The following is a 15,262-nucleotide window of genomic DNA, read 5'->3' on the forward strand; positions in this document are numbered from 1 at the left end:
AAAAAAAAAAAAAAAAAAGACTATAAACTATCTCAGTAATGTTTTTATTGATTAATGATAATATTTTATATATATTGAGTTAAATAAAAATATTATTAAATTAAATTTACTTCTGTAATGTAGCTACTGGAAAACAGAATTTGAAGTGTGTCTCACACTGCATTTCTATTGGGTGGCGCTGTTACTACAGGAAGGAGCTAGAATTCTGTGGAAGGTTTTAGGCAGGGGCTGACATCCTCTGACCAACATGACAAGGGGGGATTCCAGAGAACAGGCAAGTCTGGCCACAGGGAGACTGCGTGGCCTGGGAGACCTGAGCCACAGCTGCCAAGAGAAGCCCTGATTCCCCAGAGAGGAGGTGCCCGCTGCCAGTCTACAGGTGAGCAACGAGAATGGATTCAGAAGAGGGAGGAGCCTTTTGGAGAGGCAGGCCCATAGCAAGGCTGACTGATCCTTCAAAGGAGCCTCCCAGCTAAAAGCCAGCAGGAAAGAGACCTTGGCCACCAAAGGTCTGCCAGCTCCTGGTGGTCACCACTCCAGACACCTGCCAGCTTGAGCCTGACCCTTGCCTCCACCCTGGCTGCTTCCTGTACCGCTCTCAGGTTTGAAACCTCATCTTTTGCTGCTTGGCTCTGCTCGCTACTACTTACCAGCTGTGTCACCTAGAGCAAGTGGCTTTCCTTCTCTGGGGGCTGCCAGCTTTGCACGGCCTGCCCATGTTGCAGCTAGAGCTCAGGAAAGATCAGAGATGCCCACAGGTGACAAATCTTCCTGGGCTGGGTGTTTTGGAGGTGACATTATGAAGTGTCTGTGGGGGCTGTGCAGACAGTATTCTCTGTTTGCAGATGGCTTCCCCTCTCTACTCTGTGTGTTATGTCCTCATTTCACTGCTGAGAAAGTGGAGGCTAAGAGAGGCGAAGCAGCTTGCCCAGGGTCACACAGCTCCACAGAGGCAGAATTCAGATGAGTAATGCTGACTTTACAGGTCATTTTTACACGGAGGAAACTGAGGCTAAGATGTGCAACTGGTGAGAGCAAAGTTGGGGTCTCATCTGGTTTCTTGGCCCGGGAGCACTTTCCCTCCTCTGCTCAGCCCTCCAGCGTTACCTGTTATTCATGACAGGGCAAGGCTTGTGCTGTGCCCAGTCTGGTCCTCCGTCCTGCATGACTGGCCATGAAGGGGCACAGAAGCAGCCTCGCCAGTGGCGCTCACAGATTTCCAGCCCACTAAGCCTGCTCCCTCCCTCAGGAACTCTGCTTCCTTTACTAGGTGACCTGTAACCTTGCCTCCTTCCTGCTCCAAGCAGCTGCTGAGAGCGAGAGTGGTTCATCAGGAAGCTGGTACGAAGACACACAGGCTGTGGCCAGCTCCTAAAAGTCAGAACTGGGAGAGGCCTTAGAGGTCATTGGCCCCTGGTGCTGGTTGTCTAGACACCTCCTTCAGCCTCAGTCTCCGTAGCTGGAAAATGGGAGGAATCGTCAGCTTGGCAAAAACGGCAACCTCCGGCAACACAAAGTTGGTGCAGAAGGGGAACATGCAGACTGCTGGCAGGAGGGTCTTTGGGAGGGCACTTCGGCAGTGTCTGCTGAAATATAAAGGAAGAGTGGCCCCTGAGCCCGCCAACCCCCTATAGCTAGCTACCTAGAGCTGTGCTTCTCAAATCGTATTGTGCATGGAAACGCCTGGGGTCTGGTTAAAATGCCGGTTCAGTACCTTCTAAGGCATGGGACTAGCAGGCTCCCAGGTGGCCTTGCTGCTTGCAAGACCCTGGTAAGGCCCTAGGGCACTTTTCATGCATGGGCACAAGAAGGCAGGGTCCTTTGTGAGGGTATGTCATTGCAAGAAGATGAAAGCAGCTTAATGTCTGTCAGAAGGCCTTGGCTAACTGAACGGTGTGCTGTTCCTGCCGGGATGCTCTGGAACAATTAAGAAGAGGGAGGGAGGGCCGAGCGCGGTGGCTCACTCCTGTAATCCCAGCACTTTAGGAGACCGAGGCGGGCAGATCACGAGGTCAGGAGATTGAGACCATCCTGGCTAACATGGTGAAACCCCTCTCTACTAAAATACAAAAAAATTAGCCAGGCCTGGTGGCAGGCGCCTGTAGTCCCAGCTACTTGGGAGGCTGAGGCAGGAGAATGGCGTGAACCTGGGAGATGGAGCTTGCAGTGAGCTGAGATCATGCCACTGCACCCCAACCCCGGGCGACAGAGTGAGACTCCGTCTCAAAAAAAAAAAGAGGGAGGGAGGGTGGGAGGGAGGGAGGTCCATCAAGGTGCTGCATGTTGATGTGTCTTGTCTTCTGCAAGGGTATCAGTGCCCTCTGGAGGCTGGGGCTTTGTCTTGTTTACTGCTTTGGCCCCGGTGCTAGAACAAGGCCCAGCACACAGTAGGTGCTCAAGCAGTGTTTACTGGATGGTAGTGCAAACATGCTGACACGGAAAGACCTCGGGTTGAGTGAACCCAGCCAGTTTCAGGAGGCTATGGAGAATCCAGGGCTTCTTAACCTTGGCACGACTGACATTTAGGACTGGATGATTCTTTGTGCTGGGGGCTACCTGGGCATTGTAAGATGTTTAACAGCATCCGTGGGCTCTACCCATGAGATGATACCTAATTGGAACAACCAAAACTATCTCTGGACATTACCAGTGGTTCCCTGAATGGCAAAGTCGCCCCTGGTCCCAGCACTTTGGGAGGCCGAGGCGGGCAGATCACTTGAGGTCGAGAGTTTGCGAACAGCCTGACCAACATGGTGAAACCCTGTCTCTACTAAAAATACAAAATTAGCTGGGCGTGGTGGCGCATATCTGTAATCCCAGCTACTTGGGAAACTGAGGCAGGAGAATTGCTTAAACTTGGGAGGCGGAGTTTGCTGTGAGCTGAGATTGCTCCATTGCACTCCAGCCTGGGTGACAGGGTGAGAGTCCATCTCAAAAACAAAAAAAGAAAAAAGAAAAAGCAAGTGTGGATGGCTCCCCTCCAAACTAATCAACAGCAGTTACCTCTCAGAAAAGGGGGAAGAACATAGGATTGGATCTTTTATTCCAAAGAGACTTATGCCTTCTCTCTCCAGTTTTTAATATGGCGATTATACCTGTGAGTTGAGCAATTAAGTGCATCTTAAAAGTAGAAAGGTACATGGACTGGCTTGTACAGCTGTGAGGATTTAGTGAAGTTACACACCCGGAGCATTCAGCATGGTGTCTGGCTCATGGTGGGGGTGCCGCCGAAGGACACCATTGTTTTATTGTATTGCATCTCTCCAGCAGCCCCTAAGCATACAGAAGCAGATAAGACCTTCTCGCATATGGGCAGACTGGAGCTCAGAGAGGGAAAGGGACTCGCCCAAGGTCACACAGCAAAGGAGAAGCTAGGCTTGCCTTCATGACTCCAAAGTAGGGACAATTTCTCCTCTGCCATCCTGCGACCCCCGCCGGGTTCTGGACCTCCTGGTCTTTGTATCTGTGGATTGAGGCTGTGTGAGCTGCTTCAAGTCACCCAGCTTGTTGTCTGCTCGGTGTTCACCAGCCCGGCTGGCACCCAGGAAGCAGACAAGGCTGGAGATGTCAGGGGGTGTAGCCTGTGGGAGTTGTGCTCTGGCTTTGTCCAGCAGCACTGGGGGGGCTGCCAGGGATTTGGAGCTGGCGAGGAAGGACCTTGGCAGAGATGTCCCCTGTAGGTGGGTACTGGACTGGCTGCCAGCCCTATGCAGCTTCAAAGTCATGCTGCTCACCCACTGCTCAAACATCTGCCATGGCTCCCTAGTACCTAAGCCTCAATTTTCCTTTCTGTGCCTGCTGGGATAGCATTCCATGTCCTACAAAGGACTCTCCATGAGATTGCTAGATTCCAGATACTAATAATAGTAATAATGATAATAGGACCTAGAGTACCTGCTGTTTGCTAGGCGTGGAACTGAGTGCTTCACATGCAGTATCTTATTTAATCCTTACAACAGTCATATGGCACTGCTGTAATATGATTCTCATTTTACAAAAGAGGAAACTGATGCCCACAGAGGTTAAGTGTCTTTTGCCCACGGCCATGTAGCTCTGTAGCCAGCATCTGTAGCCTGACTCCGGAGCCACACTTTAACCAGGAGGCCGTCACACCTAATCTTGTTAGAAGAGCAAGCCAGCATGATGCCAGCAGAGAAGGCCTCTGGGTGCATGGGAAGAACCCAGCCAGGTGTTCAGGCCTGGCCGTGCCGTTAACTTGCTGTGTGACCTTGGTCACACTCTCCTTTCTGAGCTTGCCCAGGCTTTCTCTGAGGCCACTGCTGGCTCTGCATTCCAGAGCTCAAGGATCCAAAGTTATGCATCAAATCTAGAAATCATCTTCTCTTATTTTATATCGTATTACAGCGTTGATATGTATATGATACATATACATTGATATGATATGCTCCTATGCCTGGTCTGTCACACTGTGTGGATTTCCTCAGAGGCTCCTAGAAGGCCCTGCTGTCCAGGCTAGGAGGTTTCTGGGGGCCCCAAGCTCCCTGGCTCCTGGGTGAAGGTGTGAATAGAACCATGCTGTTAAATGGGGGTTTGCAGAAACCGGGGTTTGACCTGGGAGAGCCCTAGGCAGCAGGGGATGATCAGGTGAACAAGATAATATTTTAATGCAAAATTTGAAAAATTGAAACTAACGATGAACCTTGAACAGAGTGTGCTAAGTGGAAAAAGCTGGTCATTAAAGAGCATGCTTTGTGTGAATCCATTTTTATGAAATGTTCAGAATAGGCGAACTCATAGAGACGGAAAGTAGTGTAGTGGTCTTCTAGGGCTAGGAGGAGAACAGCGTTAGAGTTTGATACCTAAGGGTACAAGGTTTGTCTTTGGGTGATGAAAATATTGCAAAATTGACTATGACTATATGAAAACTCTGTGAGTGTACTACTCTGAATATGCTAGAAACCTGTGAATACACTAAACTCTGTGATTATACTAACGACCATTGAACTGTACACTTTATTTATTTATTTATTTTTTGAGACGGAGTCTCGATCTGTTATCCAGGCTGGAGCGCAGTGCCGTGATCTCGGCTCACTGCAACCTCTGCCTCCCAAGTTCAAGTGATTGTCCTGCCTCAGCCTCCTGAGTAGCTGGGATGACAGGCACCTGCCACTGCACCCTGCGAATTTTTGTATTTTTAGTAGAGATGGGGTTTCACCATGTTGGCCAGGCTGATCTCGAACTCCTAACCTCAGGTGATCCACCCGCCTCGGCCTCCCGTAGTGTTGGGATTACAAGCGTGAGCCACTGCACCCGGCCCATGAACTGTACACTTTAAATAGGTGAGTTGCATGATATGTGCATTGTCCCTCAGTAAAGCTGTTATAAAGCAATCTAAATGCAAAAATATCCATGAAAACAACATATAAAAATTGTAAATAATGTCAGGATCAGTATTACTGAATTTTTTCTTTCTGCCTTGGCTCCAGTATGGCTTAGCACAGCACAACATCATTTGTCCTATTTATTTAAACATTTCTTTGTTTGTTTGTCATGGATTTTTTCCCACTAATCTAAAAAAGATTGCATTGAAACGTTATTGATCTTGGTTACTGTGTTTTTTGGCACCCCCTTGAGTTTTTGTGCTCAAGGACGATTCCTTGCTTACCTCACCCTGTTCCCGCCCTGCCAGGTGAGCCTTTTGCTCTCCATAGGGTGGCCCCACCACTCTGCCCCTTCCTTCTCTGTGTCTCCCCATCTGACAGGCGAGACCAGCAAGCCCACCCCGAGAGAAGTTATGATTTGTCCGTCCAGCCGGTGAGTCATGTGTGAGGACCAGAGTAGGGGGATCTCTCCACGTCACATCCACCTGCTGCCCACATTGTCTCCTTTGCTGCTGTCTCCCTTCTCTCCTCCCATCTCCCTCCTTTTAATTTTTTTTTTTTTTTTTTCTTTTGAGGCCAGGCACAGTGGCTTATGCCTCTAATCCCAGCGCTTTAGGAGGCCAAGGCAGGCAGATCACTTGAGGTCAGGAGTTGGAGACCAGCTTAGTCAACGTGATGAAACCCTGTCTCTACTAAAAATACAAAAAAATTAGCCGGTGTTGTGGCAAGTGCCTGTAATCCCAGCTACTCAGGAGGCTGAGGCAGGAGAATCACTTGAACCCGGGAGATGGTAGTTGCAGTGAGCTGAGATTGCTCCATTGCACTCCAGTCTGGGGGACAGACGGAGACTCTGTCTCCAAAAAATATTTTTTTTGAGACGAAGTCTCCCTCTGTCAACCAGGCCGGAGTACAGTGGTGTGATCGTGGCTCACTGCAGCCTTGACCTCCTGGGCCCAAGTGATCCTCTGGCCTCAGCCTCCCAAGTAGTTGGGACTACAGGAGCATGTCACCACACCTGGCTAATTTTTAATTTTTTGTAGAGACAGAGCCTTACTACGTTGCCCAGGCTGGTCTTCAACTCCAGAGCTCAAGCAACCCTCCCTCCTCAGCCTCCCGAAGTGCTGAGATTACAGACATGGGCCACGACGCCTGGCCCCATCTCTCTTCTTTGAGATGGCTCCCTGGGTCCCCCAGCAGCTATCACCTGGCCTCCAGCCCTTGTCGTTTAAGGCATCCTATACCAAAGAGAGCCTGCGTCCCTCCCAGGTCACAACCAGACCAATGCTCACAATTTGCCACTGTTCCCAGGATAACTCCAAGCTCTTTACCTGGCATTCAAAGCCTGGCACAGTTTAGGGCTTGCCAGTCTCCTTTCCCCACTTTTCCTCCCCACCCCTGCTGATTTCTCATCAGTAGATTCAGACGGGAGCCACAGTTATTGAAGAGCTACAGGGCATTAGCCACAGCCCTCTGGTCTTTCCCTTGTTTAAGCCCCTATCTCACGTAATCCTCATAGCAGCATTGCTAGTAAGAATTATTGGGTCCATTTTACAGATGAGGAAACTCAGGCCCAGAGAGTGGAGGTGATGTTGCCAAGGGTCTGGGGCAGACGCCGGTGCACACCCGGGCTGGCTGGCGGCATGGGACTCTGTCCACCTGCCTGTGCCTCCCCTCATCCGCTGCAGATGTTTGCTTTCCCTCAGGGCCATGTGTACAGTGTCTGTGCCAGGGTCACCCCCACTTTGGTCCCTGATGGCCTTCACACTGCTAACTTAGTAGCCAAGGTCACATGCCAGTGTGTGATGCCAGCGTGGAGAGGAGCCTCGGTTCTTTTATAACAGTTGTCATCTCCTACCTACTTATATTTGGGTCTTGCTATGTTGATAGCCGCAGGCTGGGTCTCAAATTCCTGGGCTCAAGCTGTCTTCCTGCTTCAGCTTTGTGAGCAGCTGGGATCACAGGCGTGAGCTGCTGCTCCTGGCCACTTTTACTTCTTAAAATAAAATCAGAACATGCAAACCGTGCTCCACAATATGCCATCAAGTGTTTCTGGTGCAAATCCCTACTGCTCTTATGTTTGATGGTGGAGCGAGGAAACAGGCAGGAATGGGAGGGAAGATGAGTCTAGACCCCTCTGAGGCAGGACCACAGATCCCTGGCCCCAACAGCCATAGATTTTGTGTTCATAATGGAGCCAGATGCTGGCAGCGATTCTTAATTGGGGTCCCAGGCTGCATTTGAGGGCCTAGGAATTTGGATGGGGGAAACATTACATCTTTTTTGACCCTAGTTTAACATCTCCTCCAGGTGACAACATAGGTGATAAATTACAGTAGTAGTGGCAGCACTTGCATCACCAATAGAAACCACACTTTTTTTTTGAGATGGAGTTTCGCTCTCGTCACCCAGGCTGGAGTGTGGTGACACAATCTCAGCTCACTGCAACCTCTGTCTCCTGGGTTCAAGCGATTCTCCTGCTTCAGCCTACCAAGTAGCTGGGATTACAGGCACCTGCCACTATGCCTGGCTAATTTTTTTTGTATTTTTAGTAGAGACGGAGTTTCACCATGTTGTCCAGGCTGGTCTTGAACTCCTGACCTCAGGTGATCCGCCCACCTCAGCCTCCCAAAGTGCTGGGATTACAGGCATGAGCCACTGTGCCTGGCCCATGTTTTTATATCACATTTTAGGTGCCACAGATGTGTCTGCTTATCACTGCATGCAGATGACAGTGATTATTCTGTCTGCTACTAGGTCTTCATATTGATTGCTTTAATAAAAGGAGCAGATAAGTTACAGATAGTATTTCACAGCGTTTTTTGTAATCACATTCTCAGCCAAATGTTATTATATTGGTTTCCTTTTCATCCTCTATATTTTATTGTATTCCACTAAAAAGCGTTATTCTGGGAAGGGCCCATAGATTTCACCAGATGGTTGAAGGGATCCATGGCACAAAATGGTGGAAGAACCCATTAGACCTGGGTTCGAGTCCTGATACTGCCCCACACCTGCTGTGTGAGTGTGAGCAGCCCATTCCTGGCAGTGATTCTTAATTGGGGTCCCAGGCTGCATTTGGGGGCCTAGGAATTTGGATGGGGGGAAACATTACATATTTATTGACCCTAGTTTAACATCTCCTCCAGGTGACAACATAGGTGATAAACTACAGTAGTCGTGGAGCTGCCAGGTGCAGCAGGGTGGATCACCTGAGGTCAGGAGTTCGAGACCAGCCCATTCCCCCTCTGGATTTCTTATTCATGATCCAGCCAGAGAGGGGCTTTCTTCCCCGCAGGGTTGCCGTGGGAGGCCAGCAGTGGGAGTGGATGCCGCTTTGTTGTGGTGCCTGTCTGTTGGGTGTTATTAGATCTTCTGGACAGGACGTGGCACTGGGTGCTCCAGCATGCCCTGAACGTGCTCCCACCGCCTCTTGCACACCCCAGTCTGTCTAGGCATCCATCCCACTGGGTTGCTTGTCTGCCGGCTCAATGGCCGTGACACTCATGGGCAGGCTGTGTCTGTCCTAGTAAATAATGGTACAGAATTGTAGCTGATGCCTCTGGGCTCACACTCTTTGTCAGCCTCATGACAGCTCCAGGAGGTAGATGCCATTTTCAGATTTATTTTGGAAATGTTAAACTTTATAACAGGTGAGTGAGGCTCAGAGACAAGAAGTCACTGGCTCAAGGCCGCTGGTGAGTGACCACACCAAGATCGCACCCTGCGTCTGTCCAACTTTAGGTCTACACTCCTGACCCCTGCACTCCACGGCGATTGTATTCCTGAGCCTGGCCCAGGTGGGAAGCCAGTAAACAGTTAGGCTGGTGCAAAAGTGATTGCGGTCTTTGATATTACTTTCAGTGGCAAAAACTGCATTACTTTTGCAGCAGCCTACTAGAACACTGAGTTCAGTACCCTAAGCGGTATTTCATAGAGAGGGGGCAAGGGGCGGCAGCGCTTGTTAAAATGTAGATGCCCTCAGCTCCACCTTGTCTCTTCCAAATCAGAATATTTGAGGGCAGGCCCCAGGGCATCTGCCTTCTAACAGTTTTGGGCTATTCAGAAGCACACCAAAGTTTAACCACCACCCTAAAGGGAAGGAATAACAGTCAGGTAGTAACAAAGCTCTGTTCTGAGTGCTTTATGTGAGTTTATTTATTTGTTTTGAGACAGAGTCTTGCTGTGTCACCCAGGCTGGAGTGCAGTGGTGCCATCTTGGCTCACTGCAACTTCCTCCTCCTGGGTTCAAGCAATTCTTATGCTTCAGCCTCCCAAGTAGCTGGGATTACAGGCATTCACCACCACGCCTGGCTAATTTCTATATTTTTAGCAGAGACGGGGTTTCACCATGTTGGCCAGGCTGGTCTCGAACTCCTGACCCCAGGTGATCCGCCCACCTCAGCCTCCCAAAGTGCTGAGATTACAGGCATGAGCCACTGCAAGTTTATTTCATGTGCACAAGTGCTAATGGCCTCCCCATTTCATAGATGAGGAAAGTGAGGCACAGAGTAGTTAGATAACACCTCCCCACTGACCCCCAACCCAGGGCTGCATTGCTAGGAATCAGCCAGGTGTAGAGGATTCCTGCCCCTGTGTTCAGTCCCCCACCTCTGACAGCTTCTGGGCAGAGGAGTGGAGGCGGGATCCCCTGGCAGCTGGGGGTGAGGGTTCAGGAAGCACCGGTCCCTGCAAGATCACGCTGGCCCTTTCCTGTTTGCCTTCTTTACCAGGCAGGGGCCCTCTGTGTTTCTGGGCAGGAAGTCCAGAGCAGGGGCTGTGCCAGGTGCCGGGGGCAAGACTGGGAGATGGTCCAGGAGTCTGAGCCAGGCACTACTCTGAGCAGCTGTCTGACCTGGGGCACATAGCTTCCCCATCTGTGTATGGGGTGGGGTCAAGATTTGGAAGAGGTAGTTAAGAGCTTGGTTCTGGCATCAGAGAGACCTGAGTTCCAGATCAAACTCAGCCAGTTACCATCTGTGTGATCTTCAGCAAGCACTTCACTTCTCTCAGCCTCAGTTTCTCCTTCTGTAAAATGTGGCTAATCATAATAGTGCCTATCCTCCAAGGCTGTCATTAGGGTCAAAATATATAGTTGGCTCTCTGTCTTCATGGGTTCTGCATGTGAGGATTCAGCCAACAGTGATCAAAAATATTCGGGAAAAAATGGGTGGTTGCATCTGTACTGAACATGAACAGGACTTTTTTTGTCGTGTGATTGTTCTCTAAACAATACGGTATAACAACTACCTACATAGCATTTACATTATATTAGGTAGTATAATTGATCTAGCACTGATTTAAAGTATATGGGAGGATATGTGTAGGTTATATGCAAATATTACATCATTTTATATAAGGGACTTGAACATCCTGTATTTTGGTATTCGAGGTGGATTCTGTAATCAATCCCCTATGATACCGAGGGGCGACTATATATAAAACTGCCAGCCAGGTGCAGTGGCTCATGCCTATAATCCCAGCACTTTGGGAGACTGAGGTGGGAGGATTAAACTCAGACCAGCCTGGGCAACATAGTGGGACCCCGTTTCCACAAAAATAAAAAATTAACTGGGCGTGGTGGCACTTGCCTGTAGTCCCTGCTACTTGGCAGGCTGGGGCAGACAGATCATTTGAGACCAGGAGTTTCAAGGCTGCAGTGAACAATGATCATGCCGCTGTACTCCAGCCTTGGAGACAGAAGGAGATCCTGTCTCTTTAAAAAAAAAAAAAAAAAAAAAAAAAAAAAAGACTGCCAGGCATACACAAGCCTCTCTGCTAGTCCTTACGTGGCAACAGACAGGATGCTGGATGATTCCCCATGCATGAGTGTGCACTTCTTTTTCTTTTCAATCAACTGTTTGTTTTCCCGAATTGTACATTTTTCTCTTACCAAAGGCTGGCCACCTGGGTCCTCCCACAGTCCCTACTGAGATAAGTCCCAGAACCAAACTGGCTTCCACCTCGGCTCCCTGTATTTGTGCTCTGTGAGTTTGCCCAGGTTGCACTGAGGGCAGGTGCTACTGATGGTGCCTTTTTTTTTTTTTTTTTTTTTAGATGGAGTTTCGCTCTTGTCACCCAGGCTGGAGTGCAATGGCATAATCTCGGCTCACTGTGACCTCCGCCTCCCGGGTTCAAGCGCTTCTCCTGCCTCAGCCTCTCGAGGAGCTGGGACTACAGGCACCCGCCACCACACCCGGCTAATTTTTGTATTTTTAGTAGAGATGGAGTATCACCATGTTGGCCAGGCTGGTCTCGAACTCCTGACCTCAGGTAATCCGCCTGTCTTGGCCTCCCAAAGTGCTGGGATTACAGGCATGAGCCACTGAGCCTGGCTGATAGTGTCTTTTCATAATATAGACAAGGGGGCTGGCAAACTATGCCCACGGGACAAATCTAGCTCACCGCCTGTTTTTGTAACTAGTCTTATCGGAACATAGCCACATGTCTTCATGTATGTGTCATCTTGGTTGTTTGCATTATAGTTGCAAAGTCGCATTGGAGCTCTTGTGGTCCACAGAGCCAAAAACATGGGTTTTATGGCTTCACAGAAGCTTGCCCACCCCCAAGAGAGCTGATAAAGCAGGGTCGTCGAAAGTTGGGGAAACAGTTTGGGTTCTGGCATCAGATAGCCTGACTCAGTTCAGGCTCAATCAGTTACCATCTGTGTGACCTCCAACAAAGCATTTCACCTCTCTAAGCCTAAGTTTCCCCTTCTGTAAAACGTGACTAATAATACTGCCCACCCTCCAGGGTTGTCATTGAGAGTCAAAATGTACAGGGCCAACTGTGCATTTTTGACTCTAATGATGAAGAACAGGGAAAAGAAGTCACTCCTGACCCCACCTGACTGGACCACACATTCCTTAGTTTGTGTATGTCCCTGCCAGTCTTTATCCATGTGCTGTAATGATTGATCATAACATAAAAAGGCAGCCAGGCGGCCAGGTGCGGTGGCTCATGCCTGTAATCCCAGCACTTGGGAAACCGAGGCGGGTGGATCACAAGGTCAGGAGATCGAGACCATCCTGGCTAACATGGTGAAACCCTGTCTCTACTAAAAATACAAAAAATTAGCCGAGTGTGGTGGCGGACACCTGTAGTCCCAGCTATTCGGGAGGCTAACGCAGGAGAATGGCGTGAACCTGGGAGGCGGAGCTTGCAGTGAGCCGAGATTGTGCCACTGCGCTCCAGCCTGGGCGACAGAGCGAGACTCCATCTCAAAAAAAAAAAAAAAAAAAAAGGCGGCCAGGCATAGTGGCCCATGCCTGTGATCCCAGCACTTTGAGAGGCCCAGGCAGGAGGATTACTTGAGCCCAGGAGTTTGAGACCAGCTTGGACAATGTATTAAGACCCCGTTTCTACAAAAAAATAAAACGTTAGCCGGGCATGGTGGCGCACTAGCTACTTGGGAGGCTGAGATGGGAGAATTCTCTTGAGTCCAGGTGTTTGAGGCTGCAGTGAGCCATGATTGCACCACTGTATTCTAGCTTGGGGAACTGAGCAAGACCCTGTCTCAAAAAAAAAAAAAAAAAAAAAAAAAAAAAAAAGAGAAAGAAAAGAGAAAAGAAAAGGAAAAAATTAAATGGTAATAATTTTCTCATGCTGGCTCTGCCTGGCTTGATGGAAGTTACATAGTTCCCATGGCACTCTTCCAGGTATTATTCTGATTTCTCAGATGAGAACACGGAGGCTCAGAGAGCTGCCCTAGATTGACCCAGGACACCCAGCCTCTGAGTGAGGGAGCCAGGATGTGACCCCCAGCCTCATCAGTCCCCACCCCCGGCTAGTCCCTAACAGAGTGCTGAACTGGGCCTCTAAGTGGGAGGCTGGGACAGTGTGTGGGACCCTGCTTTGATGGTTTTAGGTGAAAAAATGCAAAACAAGACAGGGAGGAGAGCACAGGCTCTGGAAAGAGAGAGACTTGGGTTTTCCTTCTAGCTCCCCTGCCTACCAGCTTGCATGGCCTTGGGCTGGTCTCTCTACATCTCTAAGCCCCAGGAAATGGATGGTTTAATAAGGGAGGGTCAAATAGGGACAATGGTTAAGACAAAATGCAATGATATATGTAAAACTCTTAGCTCAGTGCCTGCTATATAATAAGTGCTCTAAGTCTGAACTAATGTTTTTATTTGTTTGTTTGTTTTTTGTTTTGTTTTGTTTTTTGTTTTTGTTTTTTTTAGGCAGAATCTCTGTCTGTCACCCAGATTGGAGTACAGCAGTGTGATCTTGGCTCACTGCAACCTCTGCCTCCCAGGCTCAAGCCATCCTCCCACCTCAGCCTCCCAAGTAGCTGGGACTATAGGTGTATATCATTACACCCAGCTAATTTGTGTAGAGACAGGGTTTCGTCTTATTGTCCAGGATGGTCGTAAACTCCTTTCCTCTAGCAATCCATCCCCCTTAGCCTCCCAAAGTGCCGGGATTATAGGCATGAGCCACCGTGCCTGGCGTGAGCCCCTGTGCCCGGCCTGAGCTATTTTTTTTTTTTTTTTTTTTTTTTTGAGACGGAGTCTCACTCTGTCGCCGGGGCTGGAGTGCAGTGGCCGGATCTCAGCTCACTGCAAGCTCCGCCTCCCGGGTTCACGCCATTCTCCTGCCTCAGCCTCCCGAGTAGCTGGGACTACAGGCGCCCGCCACCTCGCCCGGCTCGTTTTTTGTATTTTTTAGTAGAGACGGGGTTTCACAGTGTTAGCCAGGATGGTCTCGATCTCCTGACCTCGTGATCCGCCCGTCTCGGCCTCCCAAAGTGCTGGGATTACAGGCTTGAGCCACCGCGCCCAGCCGAGAGCTAATATTTTTAAGGCTGCATGCCAGCCTCCCTGCCCTTCTTCCCTCTTGAACCACTCTGCATGCTTTTTATGCTCAAGCAGTGTCCAGAGCTTCAGAATTATTTTTTCCTTACTCTCACCCCTTTGAACTCTGGAGGGCTTTCTTGGCTGGCTTCCCCCTGTAATAGGTCAGAGGTCCCTGATCCCCAGGGACCCTGCCCAAGAGACCTGCATCTCCCAGCTCTGCAGAAGGTTGGGGCGTGGTGGGTGGGAGGTGGTGTGGTCAGCGTGGTCCGGTAGGGTTGGGAATAGCCATGGCAATGGAATGTTGGAAGCTGGTTCCCATGGGGAGGAATCGCAGGGTTGATGGCTGAGCCTGAGCACGTGGGCCCTGGGCCCTGCTCCAGGGCCACTCTGTAAGTGCAGTGACCTCCCGAGCCGGCTTTGTGCGCTGCCAGCTCCTTGCTGTTGTCCCCTCCCTGCCCCCCTGCTGCTTTTCTCTTGGGAACCTCCTGATCTGCTGAGCTGGGAGAAATGATGATTTAGAAAGTTCGTATAGATTTGAGCCAAAACTTAGTGTGGTCTCAGTGCAGATGTCACCCCCTTCTTTCCTTCTTTAGCCCCTGTGGAATGTCTCCACCTCTCATCATGGGCATTTGCTTCCAAGCCTTTATCACTGGTGTCATTGTCTCACACACTGGTTTCTTGGCTCCCCACTGGAATGTCAGCTCTATGAAGGCAGGGACCTTTGTCTGCTGCCTTTGATGTATCCCAGTATCTTGAGCAGGGCCCTGCACATGGTACTTGCTCAGTAAACATTGGTGGAATGAATAAATCTGAGTCTAAGGGGATCTCTTAGATTGATCAGCCCCTTCCCTTCCAGGGGCTTTTCAGGGTCAATGGAAAGCGGGAGCAAAGTCCCCTCCCATGGTCTCCTGCTGCCCGTTTTTTTTGTTGTTGTTGTGTTTTGAGATGGAGTCTCGCTCTGTCACCCAGGCTGGAGTGCAGTGGTGCGATCTTGGCTCACTGCAACCTCTGCGTCCCAGGTTCAAGCGATTCTCTTGCCTCAGCCTCCCAAGTAGCTGGGAGCTCCCAGGTGCATTCCACCACACCCGGCTTATTATTATTATTATTATTATTATTATTATTATT

The 15,262-nt window shown here is 49.7% G+C and overlaps 1 protein-coding gene across 2 annotated transcripts in view; it reads left to right on the top strand.

Annotated features, from left to right (window-relative positions):
• The first annotated feature begins 426 nt into the window (after positions 1–426).
• The window catches only part of TPST2 (tyrosylprotein sulfotransferase 2), a 39,365-nt gene continuing 24,529 nt past the window's right edge, over positions 427–15,262 (top strand). The window contains exon 1 of one of the 2 annotated variants that reach the window (XM_017853032.1): positions 427–602. Coding sequence is in view for 1 of the 2 variants with exons in the window: in XM_017853027.1 (XP_017708516.1) it covers positions 14,477–14,526 (50 nt within the window). In the remaining variant the exon portion in view is untranslated. Of the gene's footprint in view, positions 603–14,469; positions 14,527–15,262 lie in introns of those variants that run through there. The other variant, XM_017853027.1, reaches the window with a different exon arrangement.

Source organism: Rhinopithecus bieti, unplaced genomic scaffold, assembly GCF_001698545.2.
Source record: "Rhinopithecus bieti isolate Rb0 unplaced genomic scaffold, ASM169854v2 scaffold_2314, whole genome shotgun sequence".
Classification (NCBI taxonomy): domain Eukaryota; kingdom Metazoa; phylum Chordata; class Mammalia; order Primates; family Cercopithecidae; genus Rhinopithecus; species Rhinopithecus bieti.